This window comes from Pseudopodoces humilis, chromosome 4 (assembly GCF_049639895.1).
Source record: "Pseudopodoces humilis isolate 2021_Gansu_Grassland_sample_001 chromosome 4, ASM4963989v1, whole genome shotgun sequence".
Lineage (NCBI taxonomy): Eukaryota > Metazoa > Chordata > Aves > Passeriformes > Paridae > Pseudopodoces > Pseudopodoces humilis.
In genome coordinates, this window is record NC_142203.1 from 48,594,049 (window position 1) to 48,618,506 (window position 24,458).

The 24,458-nt window shown below is 35.9% G+C and overlaps 1 protein-coding gene across 1 annotated transcript in view; it reads left to right on the forward strand.

Moving 5' to 3' along the window:
* The window catches only part of PTPRD (protein tyrosine phosphatase receptor type D), a 369,133-nt gene that overhangs the window by 313,873 nt on the left and 30,802 nt on the right, over nucleotides 1-24,458 (forward strand). The window contains exons 27-29 of the mRNA XM_088054032.1: nucleotides 3,705-3,880; nucleotides 19,144-19,263; nucleotides 19,811-19,965. Coding sequence (XP_087910158.1) covers nucleotides 3,705-3,880; nucleotides 19,144-19,263; nucleotides 19,811-19,965 — 451 coding nt within the window. The remainder of the gene's footprint in view (nucleotides 1-3,704; nucleotides 3,881-19,143; nucleotides 19,264-19,810; nucleotides 19,966-24,458) is intronic.

The following is a 24,458-nucleotide window of genomic DNA, read 5'->3' on the forward strand; positions in this document are numbered from 1 at the left end:
AAACCCAAATTTAAGTAATGATGGCAATTGCTGCTGTGCTTGTGGGTATGTTGCCTTCAAGCTATGGCAGCTAACAAAAGTTTGCAGAATTTTATTGTACTGCAGTCAGACTGGTTGTCATTTGATTGTTTTTGCACTATTAGACTTGACAGAAAATTGTTCTGTTTCCTTAGCTCAGAAGGAGGTTATGGCCAGAAAAGTCATTTCAGAAAGGGACATTTTAATATTTAGATTTACTTGTCTTTACTTGAGTTTTTATGCTATGTCATTGTAGATATTTGCAGATATTCAGGTTTTGTATTTGTTATTTTTAACAAGTTCGTTAGTACTCTTATGATAAGACACCTTCCCTAGAGAGCTTTAAAAATTTTGAAACAGGATGTGAAAGTGAGGTCATGCATGAAAACAATGATGAAAAGAGACTCTGTGAGAAATGGGTATGATACTTAAGGGGACTATGAGAATGGATGGAGAACAGAGAACATACCTAATGGACACCGTGTGTGAGAGAGACAATGGAGCTGAGCATTCTGAATCAAGTTGTTCTCTTGATCTCAGCAGAGATAAAACCCTATTGAGTACTGTATTCTCCTAGAGATAAATCCTTGATGAGAATCTCAGTGCAAGTGTTGGAGCAATATGGTTTTGTTTGTCTTTTTTTTTTTTTTTTATTCTCCCCAAAATTTCATTGGTTAATTCATGAATATTTGCTCAGTCCCTGTGGTAAATGAATTTTCATGTCCATATCCCAAATATATCCTCATTTTGTGCAGGGAAGCTAACTTGCTTTGTAAAGTAATTTTTCTAGCTAAAGGCAACAGAATTTTTTGTTTCCATTTTACAGAAATCAAGTGAAGAAACAGAGTGAAAATTTCCACTGTAATCTAGATTTGAAGAAATCCTCTTTGCAGTTATCAGTAATTGTTAATATTAATTCTTTCTTACTTGAATCTTAGATCAAGGAAGGTATAATCTGGAAGCTTTTCTTCATTCTAATTTAAAGAATCCGAATTTATTTAATTTAGAAGTTACATATTTTATTATGATTTATCAATAAATTTAATACAAATTTGTAAGTAGAAAGAGTATTTGCAATTTCAGGCATTCTGAATTTTTTTACATCAGATACATCAGTATTGGTTGCTAAAATTTGTAAAGATCATTCTTTAGGGAACAGCTTGGAGTAGTTCTCATGCTTAATTTTCACACTGAGTTTGTGTATTATCAGTTCCAGAGGACAGCTTTCCCAGAAGATCATTTAACCACTTTACAAAGTGTTGTTTTGAATTTTTTCCTCAGGCTTTTATTTATAACATGTGCTTCAAAGTATGATACGAGGCATCATAATATAATTCTAATTTATGCAGAAAACATTTCTTACCAGCTTTCTCAGCTCCTTTGGTAATAATACCCAGTTGGTGTAGATTTCTCCTCTTGGCTTCATTCTTCTTTCTCATCTGTTTTGTGAAAAAAATGTTTTATTATCTTGATAAAGGAAGAAAATACAGCATTGTGCCTAGCAGTTGTATTTTCTATATCATTAATTCCAATATTCACAATAAGAAGTGTCACGTAAAACAGCTTCAGGTCTACAAGACTGATGCTTTTGAACTCCACTTTCTACCTTTCATGGAGGGAAATAATCCTTTTCATTTATAGACTATGCAGTCTATAAATGATTTTTTTCTCCTGGAAGAGATTTTCAGTCAAGTCAAATCAGCCAGACAGTCTTCCTGTGTCCATTCATGCATCTTGCCTGAGGAGTGCCATTTTCTGCATCTATTGTAGTCCTGAAGTTACAAGGTTTTTCTATTTCTGAAATATTTTGTCAGGTTTTTCTTCTAATTGTGTACAGAAAGTAAAAACAGAATTTTGGTTTAAATACTATTTGAACATATAAAGCAAGAACATATATGGAACTTTATCGGGTATGAAGACAAAAATTTTACTAGACTATAGCTGCAGTAACCCATAATCTGAATAATTTCCAGATTATATTGGATTTTACTTACTGTGACATTTAGTCTGTTGGTTCATTCACTGCTAAGTAAGTAGTGGAATGAAACCTTCAGCCTTACCCTGAATGAGTGTTGAACCTATTAAAATTGTAACTAAAAAGGAACAGTTTTAAAAAGGTACCCCTAATTTTCATTCAAATTCAAAATATTTTGGACAGCATTTTCAGATGTGTGTCACTTATAGTCAGGAAAGACAGGAGTGTGCAGCTCCAGTAATTCCTGATCACCAGCAGGAGATAATGCATCAGAATAGATTTGAAGATTTGGTTTCTGACAAAAACCTTGGGAAATAATTACAATTTATTCTGTTTCATAGCCAAGGAAACTCAATTTTGTTGGTTTATGGAGGGAAAGCAGTCATAGCTGTAGAATAAGTCTGGAGCTGGTACCACTGCCTTAAGTATCTTTGGAAAGACTTTGTGGAACCTGCACCATTTCTTGGGGTTGTAGACTTGTGCATGGCAGATTAACTGCATAAATATAAATCATTCATTTCTGCTCAAAGAAGTAACTTCTGTCAATTACTTCAACAAAACTTACTAAGGTGCAGATACCTGTATTCAGCTAATTAACACTGCTTTGCCATTCAGCCAGTACTGAGAACTTACATGAATATCTTGGTTCTTTCTCTAATCATCAGTTAGAAAAACAGCAGTGACATAAAAACTGTTCCCTAGTGCTTTATCTTTCAACATACATATAGTCAGAGTTAAAAGCTGGACACTGCACTGCTGAATTCAGCAGTCATCTGAGAATTTTAAATCCATTTTCATCCTTTTCTGTGAGCATGGCTGCCTTATTAGTGCAGACTAGTAATGTGACCTTTGCTACAGCCAGTACACCTCCTTGGCTTGTGTAGGCAGCATGTTTCAGCTCTCAGTCCAGGCATCCTGTGGCATACCGTGGGTTAAATAGATTGCACTTAGGAACTGGCCTGCTTCCTGTGGGGCTCTAAGAATGCACATGTGTCTGGTAGACACAGCCAAAGTTTCTGTATTTGTCCAAAATACCTGAGCCTCAAGCAAATAATGGTGTAGGTCCAGTGGTGTTGGATCCCGCCTCTTTTCATGCTTTTAATTCTTATGAAGTCTCACAAAGATCTTTATTTCATGCACACACCATATAGAAAATTTCACTGTTTCTTAAATCTGACTTACATAATGTCTTTTGTTACAATAAGATTCATAATTATCTTCCCATTTAAGATGGGAAAATGAATATAGACATGATATTAATAGTCTTGACAATTTTTTCTTTTCCTTCTGTATTTAAAGGAAATAAATAAAAGTGACCTCAACAAGAGTGTTTGAGGAGCCTACCCCAGGTGTCTGATTGAGAATTCTCCCTGTCTGTCCCAGGTAGTGATTGCCATATTTTGGGTGTCTGCATGCAGCTTTTAAATGCTGCTGTGTTGACCCCCAGGTCTCTCCACCTGATACAGATTTTCAGGCTTCTTTTTTACTTCTTATTAAATGAAGTCTCTTGTTTCAAAAGAATATTCTCAGAGAGACCACCGTGCCTCTTGACTCCACAAACAGCATACACTCACTTGTAAGTACCCAGGGCTATTTGGTGTGCAGCAAGCCAAGATTCAACAAATCAGCCGTGCCACAGGAATTTTCAGCCCTTGTACAACAGGACAGCACAGAAATTCTGCTCTATATTTTCACTCTCCTCTCTTTACAGGCATACCAGGCAGTGACTATATCAATGCCAACTACATAGATGGATACAGGAAGCAGAATGCTTATATAGCAACACAGGGGGCATTGCCAGAAACCTTTGGTGACTTCTGGAGAATGATGTGGGAGCAACGAGGTGCAACTGTCGTCATGATGACAAAACTAGAGGAGAGGTCCAGGGTAAGGAAAACTTGTGTAAGGTTAATAATATTGTACTGGAGTTACGACTAATGTCAGTTTTTTTGTTTCCTTCGTGTATGTTTGCCTGCCTTATTTATATGTGTAAAAAACAGTATTTTTTTTAAGGTTACCACGAGTTAAAAGTGTCTGCACCATGAAAATCACTTGTATATAGGAAATCTTGCTTTCACTATCAAGCTACCAAGTCATGACACTTATTTAGAATATTTCTATGCTCTGAAAAATTTTAATTTTTGATCACAATTATTTTGGGGGTTGTTTTCTTTTTAATCATGTTGGAAATCTTATGAGGTGACCAAAAGAGTTACTTCCTCTGTAGTAATAAGAATATGATTGTATCATTCTATTATGAGGAAATTAATGTATGTCAACAGCATTTGGTTCTCAGTTTTAAATTGTATAGATTCAGCATTATTTAATAACAGTGAGAATTTGGATTTGCTTGAGAAAAAAGGTTTGTTGTTTTTTTTTTGAGCACATGGTGCTAGCTAGGAAAATTACAACAGCACATGCAATAACAGAATACAAAATTATCTGTGGTATTTCAGATTCAATTTTGCAGACCAAAGTAAAATTAGGGAAGTAAAGCACTGAAACATAAGAATATTGTTCTGATAATAACATGATACTATTCAAATAATAGAACTATAGATTCTATTAATTGAGGAGTTACAATTAAATATGTGCTATATGGAAAGGGAAATAAAAAATAGTAATTAGGTTTTTTTATAAGATAAAGAAAGTGATAGTGTAATAACAGAGCGTGGTGTGTTGCATGAAGATTTACTAGTGGGTCCATATTTGGTAGTATTTATCACTTCTAAGGGTGAATGCTATTGGAGAGGAGGGTGTAAAAGGAAGGAAAATAACAGAAGAAAATAAGAGAAAGATGGGGAGAAAAATAAATGAGAAAAATCAGCAGCAGCCAGTCAGGAAGACAAGCAAGTGTTTAGCCCTCAGTGGTGGTTCCTCCATCCAACTTTTTCTATAGTAACTGTATTTTGTGTCAAGATATACTTGCAGTTCTCATGGGTTGTTCATGCTCATTATGCTGCTACCATTACTAGGAGCACACGTTGGCTAGGGAGAGCGCTACACAGCTGGTTCATTGCTGAGCTTTCTGCAAACACATTTATGTGTCCTATATCATAAGCCAGAAACTTCAACCAAACACAGAAATCAGAAGGAGGGAGAAAGAAGTGGTGATTCTAACATCAGTGGTAATCACATCCCTTGGGACCCTGCCCTAACAGCAGTAAAAGGGTTTTCAAAACCTGGAGATGAATAACGAACAGGAGTGTCACAGAAAAACACTGCCACAAGCATTTTGAGGTATTCTGTCTGTCCTGGAAGCTTGTGTGAAGGGGCAGGAAGCTGCAGGTGGGAAGCAGGCTGGAGGACTGCAGGTGGAAGGTGGAAGATAAGGTATCGAATGCTCTGTGCAATTACTTAAAAAATGACATAAATATGGAGGATCAAGAAGAGTTCGGTAATACAAAAAATATTAGCGAGAAAGACAGAAGATTTATTATCCAGACTAGTTCTAAATCAGTAAAAGTATCTTACAGAGGTAACTGGTTAATAGTTGATATTATCAACTATTCAGTTGTACTTCATGGATGAGCTCCATTTCAAAATGAAAACATTTCAGCATATGCCAGCTTGGAACAGGGTGGAGAGCACTATAAAGCCTAATGCTGTACTATGTTGGCATTGGTGTCTTTTTCATATGCTTGGATACCTATAATTGCAATGATTACATAACTTGAACCTCTTGGCAGCAGTCATTCCTTCATGGAGGCTTACCAAAACACATACATATTTATTCTTTTACCCTTTCCGTCATTTCTATAAGGTAGAGTTGGCTTTTTGCAGTTCAAGCAATGTATAGCATTCTAATTATAGTCACTTCCCACATGTAACTTCAGCCCACATTAACACCACTGCTTTTACATACCTCATGGCAATTAGTACATAGCAGAGGGTAATTTTAGCAACATTTTTTAGTTTTATCTTGGGTCTACAGACCTTGTCTAGTCTAGGGACTGACTTTGGGATTGGGAAAATTAAATTTTTCCCATTTATTCACTAATTAATTCTTTAGAGTTGCTGTTAAATGACACCAGAGCAAAGAAAAAATTGGTTTCTAATAAGCAGCCCATTGCAAAAGGTATACTTAAGTACTTGAAAGTTCATCCTAATACTGCAGGCCACAGACAGCCGCTGTCTAGAAGGATGGTTTGATGTAGCTAAATTAAATTCTTCTCATTCTCTCCAATAATTGCCTAGCAGAGTTTTAAGCTAACTCTAGTGTTTGTTGGCTGCACCCTAAAAAATCACTGATCAGAATAGTAATCACCTCCAGAAGTGATTAGCATTCAGAAGCAATACATTCCTAAGTGGAATGAGAAACTAGACATTCTAGTCAATGGATTGCTCATGCATTCAGTGCTTATATTTGTGTATTTTTTGTACATAATTTAGCGCCTTCTGTGTCCATGGGCTGAATTTGATGCATTCATTGCAGAGCATTACATACCAGTTATCCAGTACATACTTCAGCTCCCAGTCTCAGAGTCTGCAGCTCTGAATATGGCATACCAGCTACTTCTTCTAATACAGTAGCTGCATGTAATGTAATTAATGGTACTCATGGTGAGGCAGTGGTGGGAATCCCTGTGTAGGAAAAAAACCCAGTGATGACATTACATTGCTATTTTCTCTTGTGTTGTCATTTTTATATAGCAGACTTTTGTAGCAGAAAAACAAGTGAGATTTCAAACATGAAATATAAGCACTGTTACATATCATTAGGGATGAAGAGCTTTGCTAATTTTGTTTCTCTTTCTCCTTTGATTCTGTTTTGATTGCTTTTGTGTCTTGGCAGCCTGATCATTATTCCTGCTGCAAGGCAAGATTGTTTCTCCCTGGGACTTTCTGCTTTCCATCTCCGTGTCGTCATTTCTGTTTAGCTAGCTTTTTTTCATTATGTAGTCTGGCAGCCTGATACCAGCCTTTTAACCTGGACTGCATAGATAGAGATGAGGATTTTAATTGCATCTGCAGAAAAGAAGTTGGTTCGTTAGCATGTGTTAGATGTCTGAGTGACTTCAGATTTGAGAATGTTCATATTTTACAGCTGAGTAGATCAAATGAAGATGTTACAGTGAATTCATTATTCATTTGTTTGCCTATAAGGAAGCTGCAGGAAAAAAAGATCTTTCACTTATAACCTTTCACACTTAGTTGGTTTCATATTAAATGTCATCACCTGAATTTCCCTTGACCTAAACCAGACTACAGTGAGAAAGTCAGTCTCATCGTTCAACTACCATGAAAATAATTTGTTTCAAAAAGGATTATACACACTGGCAGTGCATGGAACAGTGTTAGTAGCATTTTTGTCACAGATTCAAGTTTAATGTTAGTGAAATAAAAGAACAGTATTGAAGGTTGTAAATTAGAGAATTAAAAAAAAAAAAAATCTGTGTGTTATACTAAGGAAATATGTAAAACATGTAAAGCATTATTGTGTGATTCTCTCTCTCTCCTACTTCTTTGTCTTCTCCTCTGCACCAAGCAGTACAGATTAGATTTTGTTGTTGCTGTTTGGTTTGGGGTTTTTTTGGCTTTTCTTTTTTTTTCCTCTCAGCTAATTGGATGTTCTGGGTACTCCTGCACTGTAATGAATTTTACGAATGATCAGATTAAAAATCTCTCTTTATAGGAAAACATACCATTGCCTCCTACAGGAAACATTTAGTCCTGCCTCCTTTTTCAGGGTAGGATGCTGTAGTAGATTGTCCACTTGCAAAATTATTAAATCCTTTCTTTCTTTGCTTTGTAATTATGTATTTTTAATACATTTGCTGTGTTATCTTGGAACTGATAGAAAATACTTACGTCCATCCTTAACCTCATTACAATACTTCCTGTATTGGGACCCTATTGCCTAGGTTTAAAATCTTTTGACCAAAAAACCCAGTCAGGTTAAAGCTAAATGAAAATATAATGACACTATCTAGTATTCAAATATTAGCAGCTAAATGACAGTATAATGTCAGTATCAAGTTGATACTGAGCCAGATTCTGAACTTATGAGGAAGGCTTTAGTTTTCATAGTGATGCTAGCAGCTTCATCCAAAATAGCTGGTATCTAAGTGAATGCAGAGGAAACTGTATTCCTCTGTATTCGTGGCATTTTGTTAGCCTGATCCAAACACCTATTTGATTGTCATAAGTGGATATCATCATCGATATTATAAGCAAAAATTAAAAACCATAAGCATAGAGTAATCATCTTGGTTTCTCAAGGTTTAAAATCTTGAATACTAAGTCTTCATTGGGAAGGGGGAGATGGAAACAAGCCCAGTAGAAAAGTCATGTATCCTGTCTCAGATTTTGTTCCCCATTATTGATACACATAAGACTATTTGCATGGGTCTCCTGTATTTGTTCCATAAGAACATCAAAAGATAGTTGAAAATCCCTGGACTTACTTTCTCTCAACTTGTCACTGACACTGAGAGAGTCAGGAGGAAAGCTAAATGGACTTATCCTGGTATTGCTGAAATGCTAAATAGGAAGTCCTGTTGTTCCAAGTATCAAGCATCAGAACACTGCCATCTGAGTATTTCAACTAATTTTTTATATATTTATAGACTATTCCATGTGTAAGAAAAATGGAAAATGGCTGACAGTAGAAATATTAAGTAGATAAAATTTTGGGGGTTTGTTTTACTAAGTGAGTTTAGTTGGGTTTCTTAAGGAGGATATAATAAAGTCACGGAAGGTTTATTCGAATGCGACTGGTGCAAAACCCACAATGAGTTGAAAACAGAGTGGAAAATATAATTGTACATTGGGACTCCTTAGCATAAACAGCTTTGAAACAGGCTTTGGCGAGCAAAGATTTCTTGTCTTGCTATAGGTAAAGAAAAAATAAAGGCAAGTCTGGGAAGAACACTACATTTTTCTACTCAAAATGTTCATGTTGCTAAGATTTTTCATGAATCTTCATTTGCTGATGGCAGAGTAGGCACTGATATTTAATCTATATGACTTCATACCTAAGATAAAGTGAGAGTACATGCACCACAGTAAGTAATATGCAAAGAAAACTAATAATGCAATTTTCTTTTCTGTATGAAATGGCTGCAACAGACTTTTAGGTGATTGTGATGACATTAGTTTTCCATGTTTTGTGCAGGGCTTCTGGAGCCAGTTTCAGATCTTTCCTCCTAAGTATGTTTGGGTAATAGTGGAGGAATTACCTGTCAAAATACGGCATCAAAAATAAGTGGCAATTAGATAGCTTTACTAAAGGAGTAGAGAAGTCAGCAACAGATGCACTTAAAAATTAATTTAAGAATATTGTCAAGTGTGCCTCCATTCTACTGTATTTAGGCAAAATGTGATTGATTTTTGCAGAAAACTTTCACTTCTGTTTCATACTGGGCAGCACAGGTGTGTAAAAATGTGCTGATTTTTTTTTAAAGTTGTGAAATACATTTATACAGGAAAATACAAAAGGAAATTTTAACTATACTTTTTAACAACTCAAAAAATCGTCTAGCTGGTAAGCGGTAACAGCATAGAAGTCAGCAGATATTAGTAGGTAGGACACATTTCAGATGGCATTTTTTTCATACTAAATTGTATTTTTTTACTAAAGAGGAATTAAATGTGCAGTTTTGTTATTGTTCATTCCCTATTTTAATGGCAAACCAGTACCTTCTGTATAATAATGAACTATCAGAATTTTACTTCACTTCTTTAGTGCTTGCTGCATGCTAAGATATGAGTCAGATGAAGAATGAATGAGAGAACTGGGGAAAAAAAAAAGAAAAATACAAAATAAGTACACCATGTGTTCACCAGATTTACAAAAATAAAAATAAAAATGTGTAGGTTTGTACTGGGTTTTTTTTCACTATAACAGAATGCCATGGCCAAAGTCCAAGAATTCCTACACCAACTTACGAGGTAGAGTCACCAGTTGTAATGTCAGAATTGCAAAACTCAGCCATAACTGTTTATTATGGAAGGATTCTCAGAGGCAGAAGGGCAAGAAACATGGTTGATGCATGTAAGAATCTAGTCCAGTAAAGCTTTGAGTTTCTCTTTCTAGGCACATTTCAGGTGGAAGAGCTGTGCAAAGGTGCCTCCGCTAAAATTCAGACTATTAATATCAGGTAAAATAACTGTGGAAATGCCATATTATATGTAGGGTTAATTTTGTGTGAAGGAATTGCTTTTACACACTACATAGGCTCAAAGTCTGGTTATTTCAGCTTGTATACATTTGAAGTTGACAACAGACAGAATTAATGCCCCATGTAAAAAGCTGTTGGTAAATTACAGAGAATCTAGAAGAGAACAGTAATGAACAGATGCTGGAGAAATAGTCAGAAAGATTTTGATTTGTTTTAGATATCAGAGAGTGAACAAAATCATAATAGCCTTTCAGCATGTGAAAGACTGTTAAAAAAATTCATAGTAATCAACCATTTTCCCTGCTTTTGAGGCTTTAAGGAGGAAGAAATAAACTTTGCAGCAAAGATGATTTATATCAAGCTGTTAAAGAACTTCCAAAATGCAATATCAAGAATGGAGCAAGCTTTGTAGGATATTGTGTGCAGTCTCTTCTGCTGTAAGTTTTCAAGAACTGTTTCCACAGTTTTACTGTGGAACTCTTACAAGAGTCTTACTTGAAATGGTCTCAAGTTGGCAATACCTTGTGTTGCCAAAAGTATTTTTCAAGACAGCCATCTAGTTTTTTTGTGTTATCATTCTGTATGGTTTCTTTTAGCTGTTAGGGTAAACTGGTGGTTTTCTATTAAAATATCATTTCCCTGAAGCAAGTGTATAGCAAGTGATTTAGTCAAAACCATATTCTAACTCTGTAATTCAACTTTATTTTCTTAGTTCCTTTGCTTTGTGCTTGAGGTAAGGTAAGACATCCATTACTACCTCATGTAATTCTTCTCTTAATACAGACAGAGGAACATGTAGAAAATGCCTACTGACATTTTGAGTTAGAAGATTAAGAATTCTTCTTATTTGTTTTCAAAATTGAGTGAATCTAGAAACTTAGAATCACTGAGTTTGGAAAAAGCCTTCAAGCTCATTAAATCCACAAAGTACTACCGTGCCCACTGTACCATATTACAAAGTGCCATGTCCACTCATTTTTTGAGCACTTCCAGGGATGGTGACTCCCCAGCTTCCCTGGGAAGCCTGTTACAATTCTTAACCACTCTTCCAGTGAAGAAATTTTTCCTGATATACAGCCTGAAACTCCTCTGATGCAGTTTGAGGCCTTTTCCTTCCTAATTGCCTGGAGAAGGAGATTGACCCCTACCTCACCACAACCTCCTTTCAGGTAGTTCTCGATCACAGTAAGGGTACCCCCTGAACCTTCTTTTCTCCAGACTGATCAGCCATTGTATCCTCAGTCGCTCTTCACAGGACTTTATGTTTCAGACTCTCCACCGCTTTGTGGCCCTCTCTGGACACATGATTAGTTCATGTTTGGTCTAGCATTGTAGTGTATTACTTCAGCACATGGTGTCCTGTCAAGCAATTTGAGGCTTGAAAATGTCAGAATGGATTTAGTATTGATTATCAAAACATAATCCTACTTTTTCCTTATTTAGCAGATTGTGGTGAAAAACTCAAGTCCAGTTGTCCTTTGCAGCAAGCAAGAAATCAGGAAAATTTAAGTTCTTCCAATAGGTGTCTCTGAAAAAAAATATTATGATGTACGTTTTGTGTTGTTTTCAGAGCTTGTCCTATGTTCTAAGAAAGTTAATGGATACATCTGGGTACTGAGGTTGGTAATCAATGCTTTTGCTAGGGGATTTTTCTGGTTCACATAATGGGAACTGTATGAAATACATTTATGAGATAAAGAATTTCATCTGTGTATTAAACTAGCTACAGAAAGATTGACTTGAAGTTCCATTCAAAAATCAAAAAAAATCAAAATTCAGACTGAGACCTCTAGGTCCACAAAATACTTTCCAATGTTCCCTTTCATATATTAGTTCTGTTTCAAGTGAATCAAAGACATAATAATAATAGGATTTTTTTATCTGATGTTTCTTTCTTTCGTTCCTTTTGTTTCACTCATATTTTACATAATATTCATATCAGCTTAAAGAGGTAGTTCTCTTTTATGGAAAATAGTAGGTCTTCATTATAGCACTTGAATAGCAGGCTGAAATGTTCAATATGTTCTTCATATTGTAATATCTTACTCAGTGAAAGGATTATTCAGGCTGCACAGAGTGATCAGTCTTGAGTACAAGAGGATGAAACAAAAAGTAGTCAGCACATTCACTTTACCAGTCAGTCCATTCATTTAAACCTTTTCAAGACCTTTTTGGAAAATCTTGCTGAACTTAACTGTTTGACAGACTCATTCTTCAAAATGAATTCATTAAAACCAGGTCTTCCCTGCTCTTAGAAAGAGCTCAGAAAGGGCATCTCACATTAATATCAGCAATACAGTTTTGAACTGTTCTTTGCTTGTATAGATGAAGGTGAAAATTGAGGTAGAGAACAGTTTTTAACATGCCCAATATTCCTTTTAATATCTGTTTCCTTTTGTTTTAATAACTATACCACACTCTTTCATAAGGATCAGGATGGAAAAATTTTGGGGATAATCTCTTTAATTAATGAATTATCTTTCAGTGTTAACTAATCATTATTAGTAGATAGATTAGATAATCATTAACCTCAGAAATTTCAGAAAATAGGGATGAAATGAGGGTAGATTTGATGCCTTAGTAGAGGAATAAAGCTTCTTATGAACTGATATGCCTATGGTTCATTTGTGTTGCCTCCATATTCTTATTGGAACTTTTTTCTGTGGCTATTGTAAATAAGAGAAAATCTAGAACTTACTTATATGAATTTATATTTTAATCTTTCATTTAGACCTAGACTGAAGTCAGTGAGTGACACCAGAGCAAATGTTGTTCAAATAAAATTGAAAAACATGTGCCTGTACTCTGATTTTTTTATCTCTGCATTATAATCTCAAATATTATTGTCAGTGTCTTTAAGCTTTAGAGTCAAATCAACGTAATCTTTAGGTGGCAAGGCATTGCTGGAAAAAGAAGACGGCTTTGGATTAACGTCTGTTTGTAGACAGAATGTTAGCTGAAATGTCTGAGGCAGTAAACTAGTCTGATAGGGTTCCATAACCAACAACTGGCACTACCTTTCTTATTGCATAGTCAGTATTACCATTCAACATTATTTATTCTTCTTCCATTATTGAAGGAAGATCATGTGAAAACACTACAGAAAATTCTGTCTGCAAAATTATTTTTAGTAAGAAAACCAGAGCAAGAAACCATGTACTATAGATATTTTGTATTCTAGATTGAGCATAATTCATATGCTGTTCTTACAGCAAATAATGTGCTATATGTATCTGCCTAACACTAGTTTTCTGTCTCTTTCCTGATCTTTTTTCGTTTTGTCTTCATAATCTTAGATGGTTTGTAACAGCTGGTTCATGTGTTAAGAATCACCTGAAGGAGCTTTTCGGCCTGAATGATGGAACTTTACACTGGAAAATTATTTCTCTACCCTTGAATGTCAGGAATCTTTGTATTCATATGTTCATATGGAAATACACTTCCTTCAGCTCTGTTGATGCATAGCAGCATGTTCTCTAGTGTGTATGACTTGTTGAAGTGTGAATATCCACAAATATTAGGAACTCTGTAGCTGAAACCCTTCAAGTCTGAAAATGTCTCAAGCTTCTCATTTTTAATGGAAAAGGATGCATTTACATTTTTTTACAGCTTTGCTTTCAGTGAATACTTGTACTTCCATGTAGAGCAAAGATTTGCATGGTATGAGGGGAAGAAATGTAGAGAAAGAAAATACATGTATGTTTGAGAGGCAAGTTAAGAAAATGTGCCTATCATTAGTTATATATTCTAGATATATCTACTACTGTGGTACTTAAAAATATTTCTTAATATATTTAGTCATTTGAGAGGTGTTCTGATATTGTATGTAGTGGTTTTGGCATTGTGCAGCTTATGATCATGGGCTGGTAGATGGTGTAAGGGAGCAGAATGGCCCCCCGTTATACAGGAGAAGGCAGTCAGAAAACTGCTGAGATGCTTAGTTGCTTATAAATCTATGGGCCCAGATGGGATCCATCCCAGGGTGATGAGGGAGATGGCAGATGAACTTGAGAAGCTGCTCTCTATCATTTACCAGCAGTCCCGGCTCAACGGTGAGGTTCCAGATGACTGGAAGCTGGCCAATGTGGTCATTGGCCAATGTGGTCATTGAATTCACATTCACAAAAAGGGTAGGAAGGAAGATCCTGGTAATTAAAGGCCAGTCAGCCTGACCTCAGTACCAGGTAAGGTAATGGAGCAGTTTATACTGAGTGTCATTACACAGCACCTAGAGGATTGCCAGGGGATCAGACCCAGCCAGCATGGGTTCAGGAGGGGTAGGTCATGTTTGACCAACCTGATCTCCTTCTATGACCAGGTGACCCAGCTGGTGGATGCAGGAAAGGCTGTTGTCCATTTGGACTTCAGCAAGGCCTTTGACACTGTCTCCCACAGCACACTCCTGGCACAGCTGGCAGCCCATGGCTTGGACAGGAGCACTCTGTGCTGGGTTAGGAACTGGCTGGATGGCCCAGAGAGTGGTGCTGAACGGTGCTGCACCCAGCTGGGGGCCAGTGACCAGTTCAGGGGTCTGTGCTGGGGCCAGTCCTGTTCAATATTTTTATTGGTGACATGGATGAGGGTATTGAGTCCTTCATTAGTAAATTTGCAGATGACACTAAGCTGGGAGTGTGTGTTGGTCTGTTGGAAGGGAGGAGGGCTCTGCAGAGAGACCTGGAATGGTTGGATGGATGGGCAGAGTCCAATGGGATGAAGTTAAATAAGTCCAAGTGCCGAGTCCTGCACTTTGGCCACAATAACCCCCTGCAGCACTACAGGCTGGGGATGGTGGGTCTGGACAGTGCCCAGGCAGAAAGGGAGCTGGGGATGCTGGTGACAGCCGGCTGGACATGAGCCAGCAGTGTGCCCTGGTGGCCAAGAAGGCCAATGGCTCCTGGCCTGGATCAGGAATGGTGTGGCCAGCAGGAGCAGGGAGGTCATTCTCCCCCTGTACTGGGCACTGGTGAGGCCACACCTGGAGTGCTGTGTCCAGTTCTGGGCCCTCAGTTCAGGAAGGACATTGAGACACTTGAGCACATCCAGAGGAGGCAACGAGGCTGGTGAGGGGCTGGGAACACAAACTCTGTGAGGAACGGCTGAGGGAGCTGGGGTTGTTTAGCCTGGAGAAAAGGAGACTCAGAGGAGACCTGACCACTCTCTACAGCTCCCTGAAAGGTGTTTGTAGGCAGGTGGGGTTGGTCTCTTTCACCAGGCAGCAACTGACAGAACAAGAGGACACAGTCTCAAGCTGCACCAAGGGTTGGATTTTAGGAAAAAGTTTTTTTATTGAAAGAGTGATAAAGTACTGGAATGGTCTATCTAGGGAGATGGTGGAGTCATCATCCCTGGATGTGTTTAAAAAAAGACTGGATGTGGCACTTGGTGTCATGATCTAGTTGAGGTGTTAGGGCATGGGTTGGAGTTGATGATCTTGAAGGTCTCTTCCAACCTTGTGACTCTGTGATTCTGTAACAGTGAAAGTAGTAGTAGAAGATACGCATGTCAGTACTTGTAATTTCATTTTCTTTAAAAAAATCCCACTCTTTTAAATCACTAGTGAGTTATTTCACACTCACCTTGTTGCTTCATTCATCTTGCTGTCTTTAGTGGCAGTCAAGAGGACTTTAGATAATTACTAGTGAAAGCTGTTCTCATGCACAGTTATTGGCACAGGAAAACTTTCACTGGGTGCAGGTGAATACTACTAGGGAAAAGATCAGCCCTTGGAACTTGGAGCTACATGGATAAGAGAAAGATGATGATTATGAGGTGAGGGCTCATCAAAGGTATATTAGAAAATAACTGTGACAATAAAAACACTGTAATTGTATTTCTGGGGAGGGCTAGTATTATCATCAGCATACTTTGCCATATTAATTTTTTTTCCAAATAATTTACACAAGCAAGGAAGAAATTACTACTAATTTCTATTAATTACTACTCTGTAGGCTCTTACTACAGAGAAATTAAACACAGACTGAAAAGCTAAAGCAAGAGCGCATTGGGCAAAAAGTTTCAAAATTGACTTGTTGACATATAGTGTTAAATTTTGGATGACTCAAAGGGGTTGAGTTTTTTTTCTGAAAAGAACAAGAGAACATAGAATATGTAACCTCTCCCACTTCAAGAGCTGAAGACTGGGATCTTAACATAGAATAAAACCTTTGGAAAGAACTCTCAGAAGGAATTGTCTTACCAATTAACTTATATTATCTGGTTCTCTGCTGTCAGTGAAGTCCAATAGAAAACATTGTTTGATCTCTCACAAAGATAAATTGGACTCTAAATTGTTAGGAGTATTGGGAATATAAGGTTTATGATCACAGAGCAAAAGAGGGTAGGAGGCACATAAGGACACATCTCTGAAGAAGACCTCTTGACTTGAAAAAATCAATAGGCAAAAGGGACAAAAGATGCAGTTCAATGAACTTAGGCTTTGTGTGCTCTTCCAGAAGGTCAAATCCCCATCAATCTGAAATCAGGTTTTCTTTCTGGAAGAATTGATATTTTTTTTCATCAGTTTCCCTTTCCAAATAATATATAAACTACTCTACAAATTGAGTTTCTTATTGAACACCAAGTGTCTGCTTCCAGCAGCAGACCTCTGCATCACATAGCTCTCACAGAAAGTATTTTAGAAAAATTATACCATAATTGAAGTTTATGTTAGATAAACTAGTACATTAAAAAAAAATAAAAATCTGCACCTAAAGGAGCATACATGTTTATTTTTTCCCACCCTAACTGAAAAGAAGCAGTTGTCTTTAGCCTTATAAGTCCAAGTATATTCTTAGCCTTTGATTACTCTACAAAATAAAAATAAAACAAACATTTTCTGTCATTTTCAAGCTGGACAAATTTTTGTGTTAGCAAATTGCAAGCTGGGTAATTTTTCAGGAATGCTTTCTGGAAGCTGGTACTGCTTCTATGAGCATAATATTTATATATGAGATCTGCAGAGTGAAGAAGAGAACAACATATTTAGGCATGCGAAGGCACAGCTATACTTTTCTCTCTTGTTTTAATTAAAAAAATATTTTTTTAATTTAAAAAAAAACTTTAAAAAACCCAGTTTTAGTCAGTTTATACTAAGCCTGTAGTTGCTGAGATTACAAATTGAATCAACAATTGCAAATTGTATCAACACTTTCTGTGGAAAAATCTGTCATTTTATGGTAATTAATAAATTATAAACCATAACGTGCTTGTTTAAAATACAGTTAACTAATATAGAAATGTTGCACAGTTTCTATATTAATAATAAAATAAAACTAATTTTACTATAATTATATTTAAAGTTCTCAATTGAAAACATGCTTTTCAGTTTTGTCTATGAAGACCAAGGGGGCAAGTACTAGGAATCTTGCAAATATATAATGGATATTTGTGAAGCATTTGCAATACTCAACCTCTTTCAGTAAATGATACAAGGAAGTAATTATTTAATTACTTAATAAAATAATACCATTTTTCAATCCCATTTTTTAATAGAGAAGTATCAATAAACATTTTTAGTTTCTTTGTTGCAATTCCTTATCTCTAAATTAAACTATCATTTCCTGTAAAAAAATTGTTTCCCCTTACTTTGCCACTAATGAATTCTTATCACCTGCTTCAGCAGCTAGAATTTTTTTCCTGTCTAGGATACCTGTTCTCAGACTGTTATTTGTGAACTGTTAATGATCTGTGACCTCCAAGCCTCAAAATTAAATGATCTGTGAGCAAAAGCCATTTTGGTCTGGAGAGTTGGAAAGCATACCAAGTCTTTTCTTAATAAGTATTGTGCAAAATGAAGAACCTGGAGAACACAGGAGTTTCGAAGATGCATATCTTAATTTTCCATTTTGAAGAAATAATCAGTTTTTCTTGTGGATTAGCATGACAATTTGCTTTTTTTTTTTATTGGAAATACTGTGCAATATTCTACTTTTTTTGTTTTTTATATTTAGTGTATTTTCATTGAATTTGGTATAAGTCTGGCTTGGAGTGATTAATGAAGACTTTTATTAAAAGAACCAATTTGTTATTACTAGACTCAGTTTAAACTTCTTTTCTGTACTGTAGGCAGGGCTAATTGGTAGGAATGTATTGTTATAAATAGAATAGAGATTGACTCTATTCACCCATCAGCCACTGAAAAGGAAATGTTTTAAATTACTTGGCCCCCATACTGCTTTGTATTCATTTTCTGGTGGGTTTAGAGGTTCAGCATTTCTATTTTCTTAACAGTTTTCATTTTTTAATTTGCTTTTTAACTAAAGCAAATTCTTGAACCTTAGTAATGATGATAAAAATATGGTTCTCTTTTGTGTCATCTTACACAGAATTATTGCATTTTTTAATATTCTAAACTGGGGCATTTTAAAAGGAAGATTCCTCTGAATGAAATGCTCTGTGCTTTTTAAAATTTGGTGGGTGAACTCTCCACCAAACCATGTTTTTTAAGTGTCTGTGGAACCAATTTCATTATATGCTTCTCCTCTGATGAGCACTCATCAGAAGGAATTTTTTTCTCACAGTCCACTTAATAGTTGTTGATGCCCTTTCATTTAACAGTGTACTGAACTTATTTGTAAAAAATACTTTTTTATACTGAGCTATTTCTATACATAATAAACATTAACATCAAAAGGTTATAAATTTTGGGGACTAATGTAAAATATGACAAGTATTAAAAAAGTGTTCCATATATTTTGAAGGGATAAGTAGTGTTACTAAATTACGGACTGTAAAAAGTGAAGGTATAGGTCATACTTTAAATTACTATAAATTGGTTTTTTCTTCAGTGTATCTATGTTTATTAGCATTTCTCAAATATCTGTCCTACTGAACTTGCCCATTATGGAAGAAGAACTTATATAATCTACTAGCAAAAGAGCAGTTCTTGTGGATGATAAAATAAACTTCTTGTGCTGGAAGCTGGCCGTTCTGTCTCCAGATACTTTGAAAACCATGGTGATATACAGTCAGATATGTAAAAAAAATCAGTATTAAATGTATTAAATAATAACATATTTTTCACTGCAGGTGAAGTGTGATCAATACTGGCCAAGCAGAGGCACAGAAACTTATGGACTAATCCAAGTGACCCTTTCAGACACTGTTGAATTGGCAACATACTGTGTTCGTACATTTGCACTTTACAAGGTATATATACTTGTATATACTTACTTTTAAATTGAAAGGCTGGTATTTTTTCCCTCCTCTCCAGTAGGAGATCCAATAGGATTCCTTCCTATCACCAACCTCCCTCCTGTCACCTTCTTTTCCTTCTTTCTTTTGTCTCCTGCCTTACCTGCGTGCCTTTTTCCCTTACTTCCATATTCCCTTTCTCCCCTTCCTCTCCTTTCACTTTTCTCCCTTGTTTCCTTCTAACAGCACTGAGACTTCTACATTTTCCTGATAACATTAAGTTTTGTAAGTTAATGCAGAGGTCTCACCATGAAAAACCTGAATACTAAGTAAGTCTGTGGAACTTGTGAACTGTGGTGCACAAGTGTGCAGTACAGTTGAAGATCTTACATTGTTTGAATCTGTAATTTGGATTTTCCTCCATGGCCTGAGTTGTTTTTCTTGCTAACCCCAAATATTTAAATAATTTTCACTAGTGTATATGCTTCTGCAGTTGTTTCACTGAAAAGTGCTGATACCATCTCAAGTAGCAGTTTTGTCATGAAATTTTTAAATTCCATAGAATGGCTCAAGCGAGAAAAGGGAAGTGAGACAATTCCAGTTCACTGCCTGGCCTGACCATGGTGTCCCAGAACACCCAACACCGTTCTTAGCTTTCCTGCGACGAGTCAAGACTTGCAACCCACCTGATGCCGGACCTATGGTTGTTCATTGCAGGTAAGCCCAGGAGTTTCTTCAAAGCATTTTATGGCAAGGTTACTGTTTTCTGTTTTGTTGCCGATGAAAGTATGATGTTCTTTCAAATAGACTGCTGAGTCTGTCAAAGAAAAAGGTGGCTTGCAAATCAAGGACCTGAGTATGGCACTGCCAACTTGGGTAGGCTAGAATTATTTTATTTGGTCTATGCACAATTAATTCAATTTTAGAATATCAAGAGATCTCCAGGGAGAATGTCCACAGGGAGAATACAAATGTATCTGTAGCATTCAGAATGTGATGTAAAAAAGGAAGAGGATGGTTTTGGCTTAAGAGCCTGAAGTGTTGAAGAAAGCATGTTTTAAGAAATTGAACACTTTCTGAAATTACTACTTCTATTGTGTGAGAAAGTAGCAAACATGAGAATTAAGAAAGATAAATTCAAGGTTTCACTGAAAATAGGTAAGATTCTGTATTCAAGTTTAAATCCTCAGTTCAGGACTTTGAGGACCTGAAAATCAAAAGATGTACCGGGGGAACAAGCTGAACCCAGTTCCAGGGAAATGAGTGCTCCATGCTTTTTTGCAAAGTAGCAAACCTCTTCCAGCATTATAAGGTATGAACTAATAAAACTGGACGGAAAAAGTCAGTTGCTCTTCGTATTATGGGACTAAGGAAAATGAAGAGGAAGAGATATGGCTTCTTTGGAATTTGCTGAACAGATCTTTGAGAAAACCTTAAAATCGTGTTGATAAGGACATTATTAGAACATATGTACCTATTCTGACAGAAATAAGGTCCAAGATGGGTTCCCTCATTCTAGGGCTGTATTGTCATACATTGTATAGCTTGCTGTGTAACTTTTCAAAGCAAGTTCCTAAGATCACTGTTTCTTGTGAACTTAATTTTGGAATAGCTTCAGTTAGCCAGGCTGAGAGCTACTACACATGGATTGCTGAAGTTAGAAATGCTTAGCATATCATACCTGGAAACCACTCTTGCTTTTGTCATCCAAAACCTGAGGAATAGTTATTACAGTATACCACCATGTCTAGTTCTGACTTCTTAATATGTTGATAACCCAGCCATGGAATCTGATAATTTAAACACTTCTAAAGTGATTGAAAGAGGCTTCTGTAAACAAGATGGAAAAATAAATTCAACAGGAAATCAAAATGAGCAGAACTTAAATGCTGAAAGGCACAGACTGTTTACAAAATACCACAGAACATGGAACACAAATATTAAATGTTTGTTGAAACACCAGGATTAAAAATGTGGAATAATTATAAATAACAGCACAAATATATTCATAAAGTTTTCTGAGTATTTCTTGAATGGAGAAATGTCTTTTTGTACTTGCATTTACAGGGTTCTAAAACATTTTGATTATTGTCTGGGATTTTAAATTTCCTCAGATAAAACTTTATTCTCTTGATCCATATATAGCATATACAGCATATATAGCATATATAACATACCTCCAAAGCTGCTCAACAGTGAAGATGCTATGCTCAAAATCAAAATCAAACTTAATACAAGAAATGAATCTTCCCACTCTGGAAAGTCTCTTAAGTTAATATAATGGCCTAAATTACCACAATGCAAAAACAGGCAAATTAAATCCCTTCTTATGGCTAGTCATTGGAAAAGATGAAGTAAAATGCATTGCTTTTTATCATTCAGTGGTACTGATAAAGTACAAGGCCATTATTTTCTCTTTGTCATTAGTTTTGCATGTAGATTTCATTGAAAATGGTGGTCATAATAGGTAGTATGATTTTATGCTTGAGGGACATTTTTTATCCCAAATTCCTATTAATTTATTTATCAGTAATTTATCTACAACAAGCAGAATCTGCTACTCATAAGCTTTTTGTCTTATGTATAGTTACTTGAGACATTAAGATTTCATTCACTTCATACAACCTAACCTCTAAAAGACAGGTTTTCACATATCCTATTATTTTAGCAAGGCTTTTAAATTCTACTCCTAACCATTTATCTATGAGCAGAATTAATGAAAACAAGTTTCTGAAAACTTAAAAAATGTATGTCTCCACAATTAAAACAGGCCGAACATTTAGCATCAAATGTTCTGGAAAGTCCAAAGTTTATGAATATGCTAATTACTCCTGAAGTTAATGTGTTGACTATCCAACAGATAGACTAATAAGTCACTAAAGTGTTTTTCATAATAATAATGTTAACATGAGTGTCATATTTCAGGCACACTGTATCAACATTATATTCAGAGATTTGTATTGCCTTACCATTTTCAATTCAACATGATTTTCTTGGGGCTGTCTTGTGAAGGGCCAGGAGTCAGACTTCTTCGTGGGTCCCTTCCAACTCTGTTTTTTCTATGATTCTATGGTTATTAAATTCGTTTAAAAAAATCAAGAGAGGAACAACTATAGAACATCACCACAGTGTTTTTAGGCTAAAGGATATCTCTTTCATACAGCAACATGAAAATTCTTTCGATTTGGTTTGACATTAAAGTACTGGACATGCATAAACATTTTATTTCAAGCTCATAAAAAAAAAAGAATTTAAAACAGTGACGTACAATCTGCACATTACCTGGCTTTTTAATTAGAATCTGCTTTCCATTTTTTTTCCCTTCTCTTCTTTGTTATTCACTTCATAAGTTTCTCCATTCCAATATTTCTGTTGCTTATTACAAGTAATTTAACACTTTCATAATTTTTTTTTCTCTCCAAGTCTGGACTGATCCTTATTCTGTGGACCCCTCTAAGTATATTCTGGTTGTGTCCTTAAATTCCATTGTTTTCCCAAATTTATTTCACTGTTTATATCACATTGCTGAATCATTTATTGAAATATGTTCCTACCTTTCATGGTATTTTCTCTGAAGAAAGATTGTCATTCTAATGGTAATTGTCATTCTAATTTTTGCCAAGCATCTCCTTTTACTGCCCTCTACAAGTTGCTGTTTTCCAGTGGGATATTTTTCTGTTCTTGACAAACTTACTGGTTTTCATTTGTTCCTCTCCTGTCCCCTAGTCTGTCTCTGCAGCCTTTTTAATATTCCTCTTGTCCTTGTTCTGTATCTTGTCTGTCACTGTCTTCCATTTTGTGTTCAGGACTACCTAAATCCCTTTTCATTAAATTCCCCTATTTCATCATACAGATTTAAAAAAGTACTTAAGACTTTTCTAACTAGAGCCAAACAATATAATACAGAACCATATCTTATATCCTTTGCCTATGGTAGGCAGTCTTTTCAACAATACCTCATTGAAGGAGTAATCTGAGTTTACTTTCTAGAAGGAACACAGGATTTATAGTGGCAATTTTAAGCCATCTGAGACATCACTAATACCTTTTTTTATATTTCTTCCAGTACCTACCAAACTATTATAGCTCAGGAAATTATAATAATCACGTTACAGAAGTATAAACAGAATGGGAGTTGCCTTTCAAAATGTATTTGATAAAAAGAGTAGGCTTGAAGAATCTGCGGAAGCCTTTTTCTGCAAACTTTTAGACTGTAGAAACTAAAAAACAAAGCTATCAGACAACTGAGTACAGGGAGAAATTATTTCTCACCCTGTGCGGGTGAGGAATACAAGATCCAGCTGTCTGTGTTTTGATCCTTACAGAGTAACCCCCTATTTATTCTGTATTTATAGGTAGTTATTGTAAGTGAATAGTTTAGACCAGACATTTCCTTACTGTGTTTCTACCCATCTGCCTTAATACTGACCAGAAGCTGTGTTTCAGTCCATTTCATGTTACGGGATTAAATGGTTTTTTTAGTTTGCTCCATGGTTTTGGGATACAGCTAAATGTCCAATAGAGAATCAAGGTAACTGGAGACCCAGTTCACAAGTGGCCCCAGACCAGTTTGTATCAAAGCCTCATTTGTTGATAAGCTATTTTAATATCCTGTTCCTAGGAAATGGTTTTTGCATATGTGAAGAATTTATTTAATAATTACAATGTACTTAATGGGAAGAAGTCTGGGCTGAAAACACCTGACTACTGAAAAAACCCTGTAGACACTTGAATACCTTCTGTTCACATAGCAGTGACCAGAAAAAGGAAGCATAGTTCTATCTAATGAAATGAGAATGTCCATACTACCATTCTATATTACTGAACTGGACAAGTTCTGATAAATTAATGTCAAAGATAAGCAAATGGAAATCTTTTTAATAGATTTTTGTGTGATAATAGCAAAGAAATACAGAATTATATGATCAGAATTTTCAAAACGTTGGTAATTATTTATTACTAATGTATATGCAACAGGCACTTTTGCATGTCATTTAGACACCTACTTTTGATAATGGTTTGATTGCCTGTATAGAATTGAATTTGAATCTAATATAGAAGTCAAAAACATGTTGAGAATTTCATAAGGAAATTCTACCAGTCAAAGCTCTTACTTGTTGCTGTGGTTTAACCTCAGCCAGCAACCAAGCCCCACACAACTACTTACTTTTCCCATACCAGTGGGACTGGGGAGAGAATCAGAAGAGTAA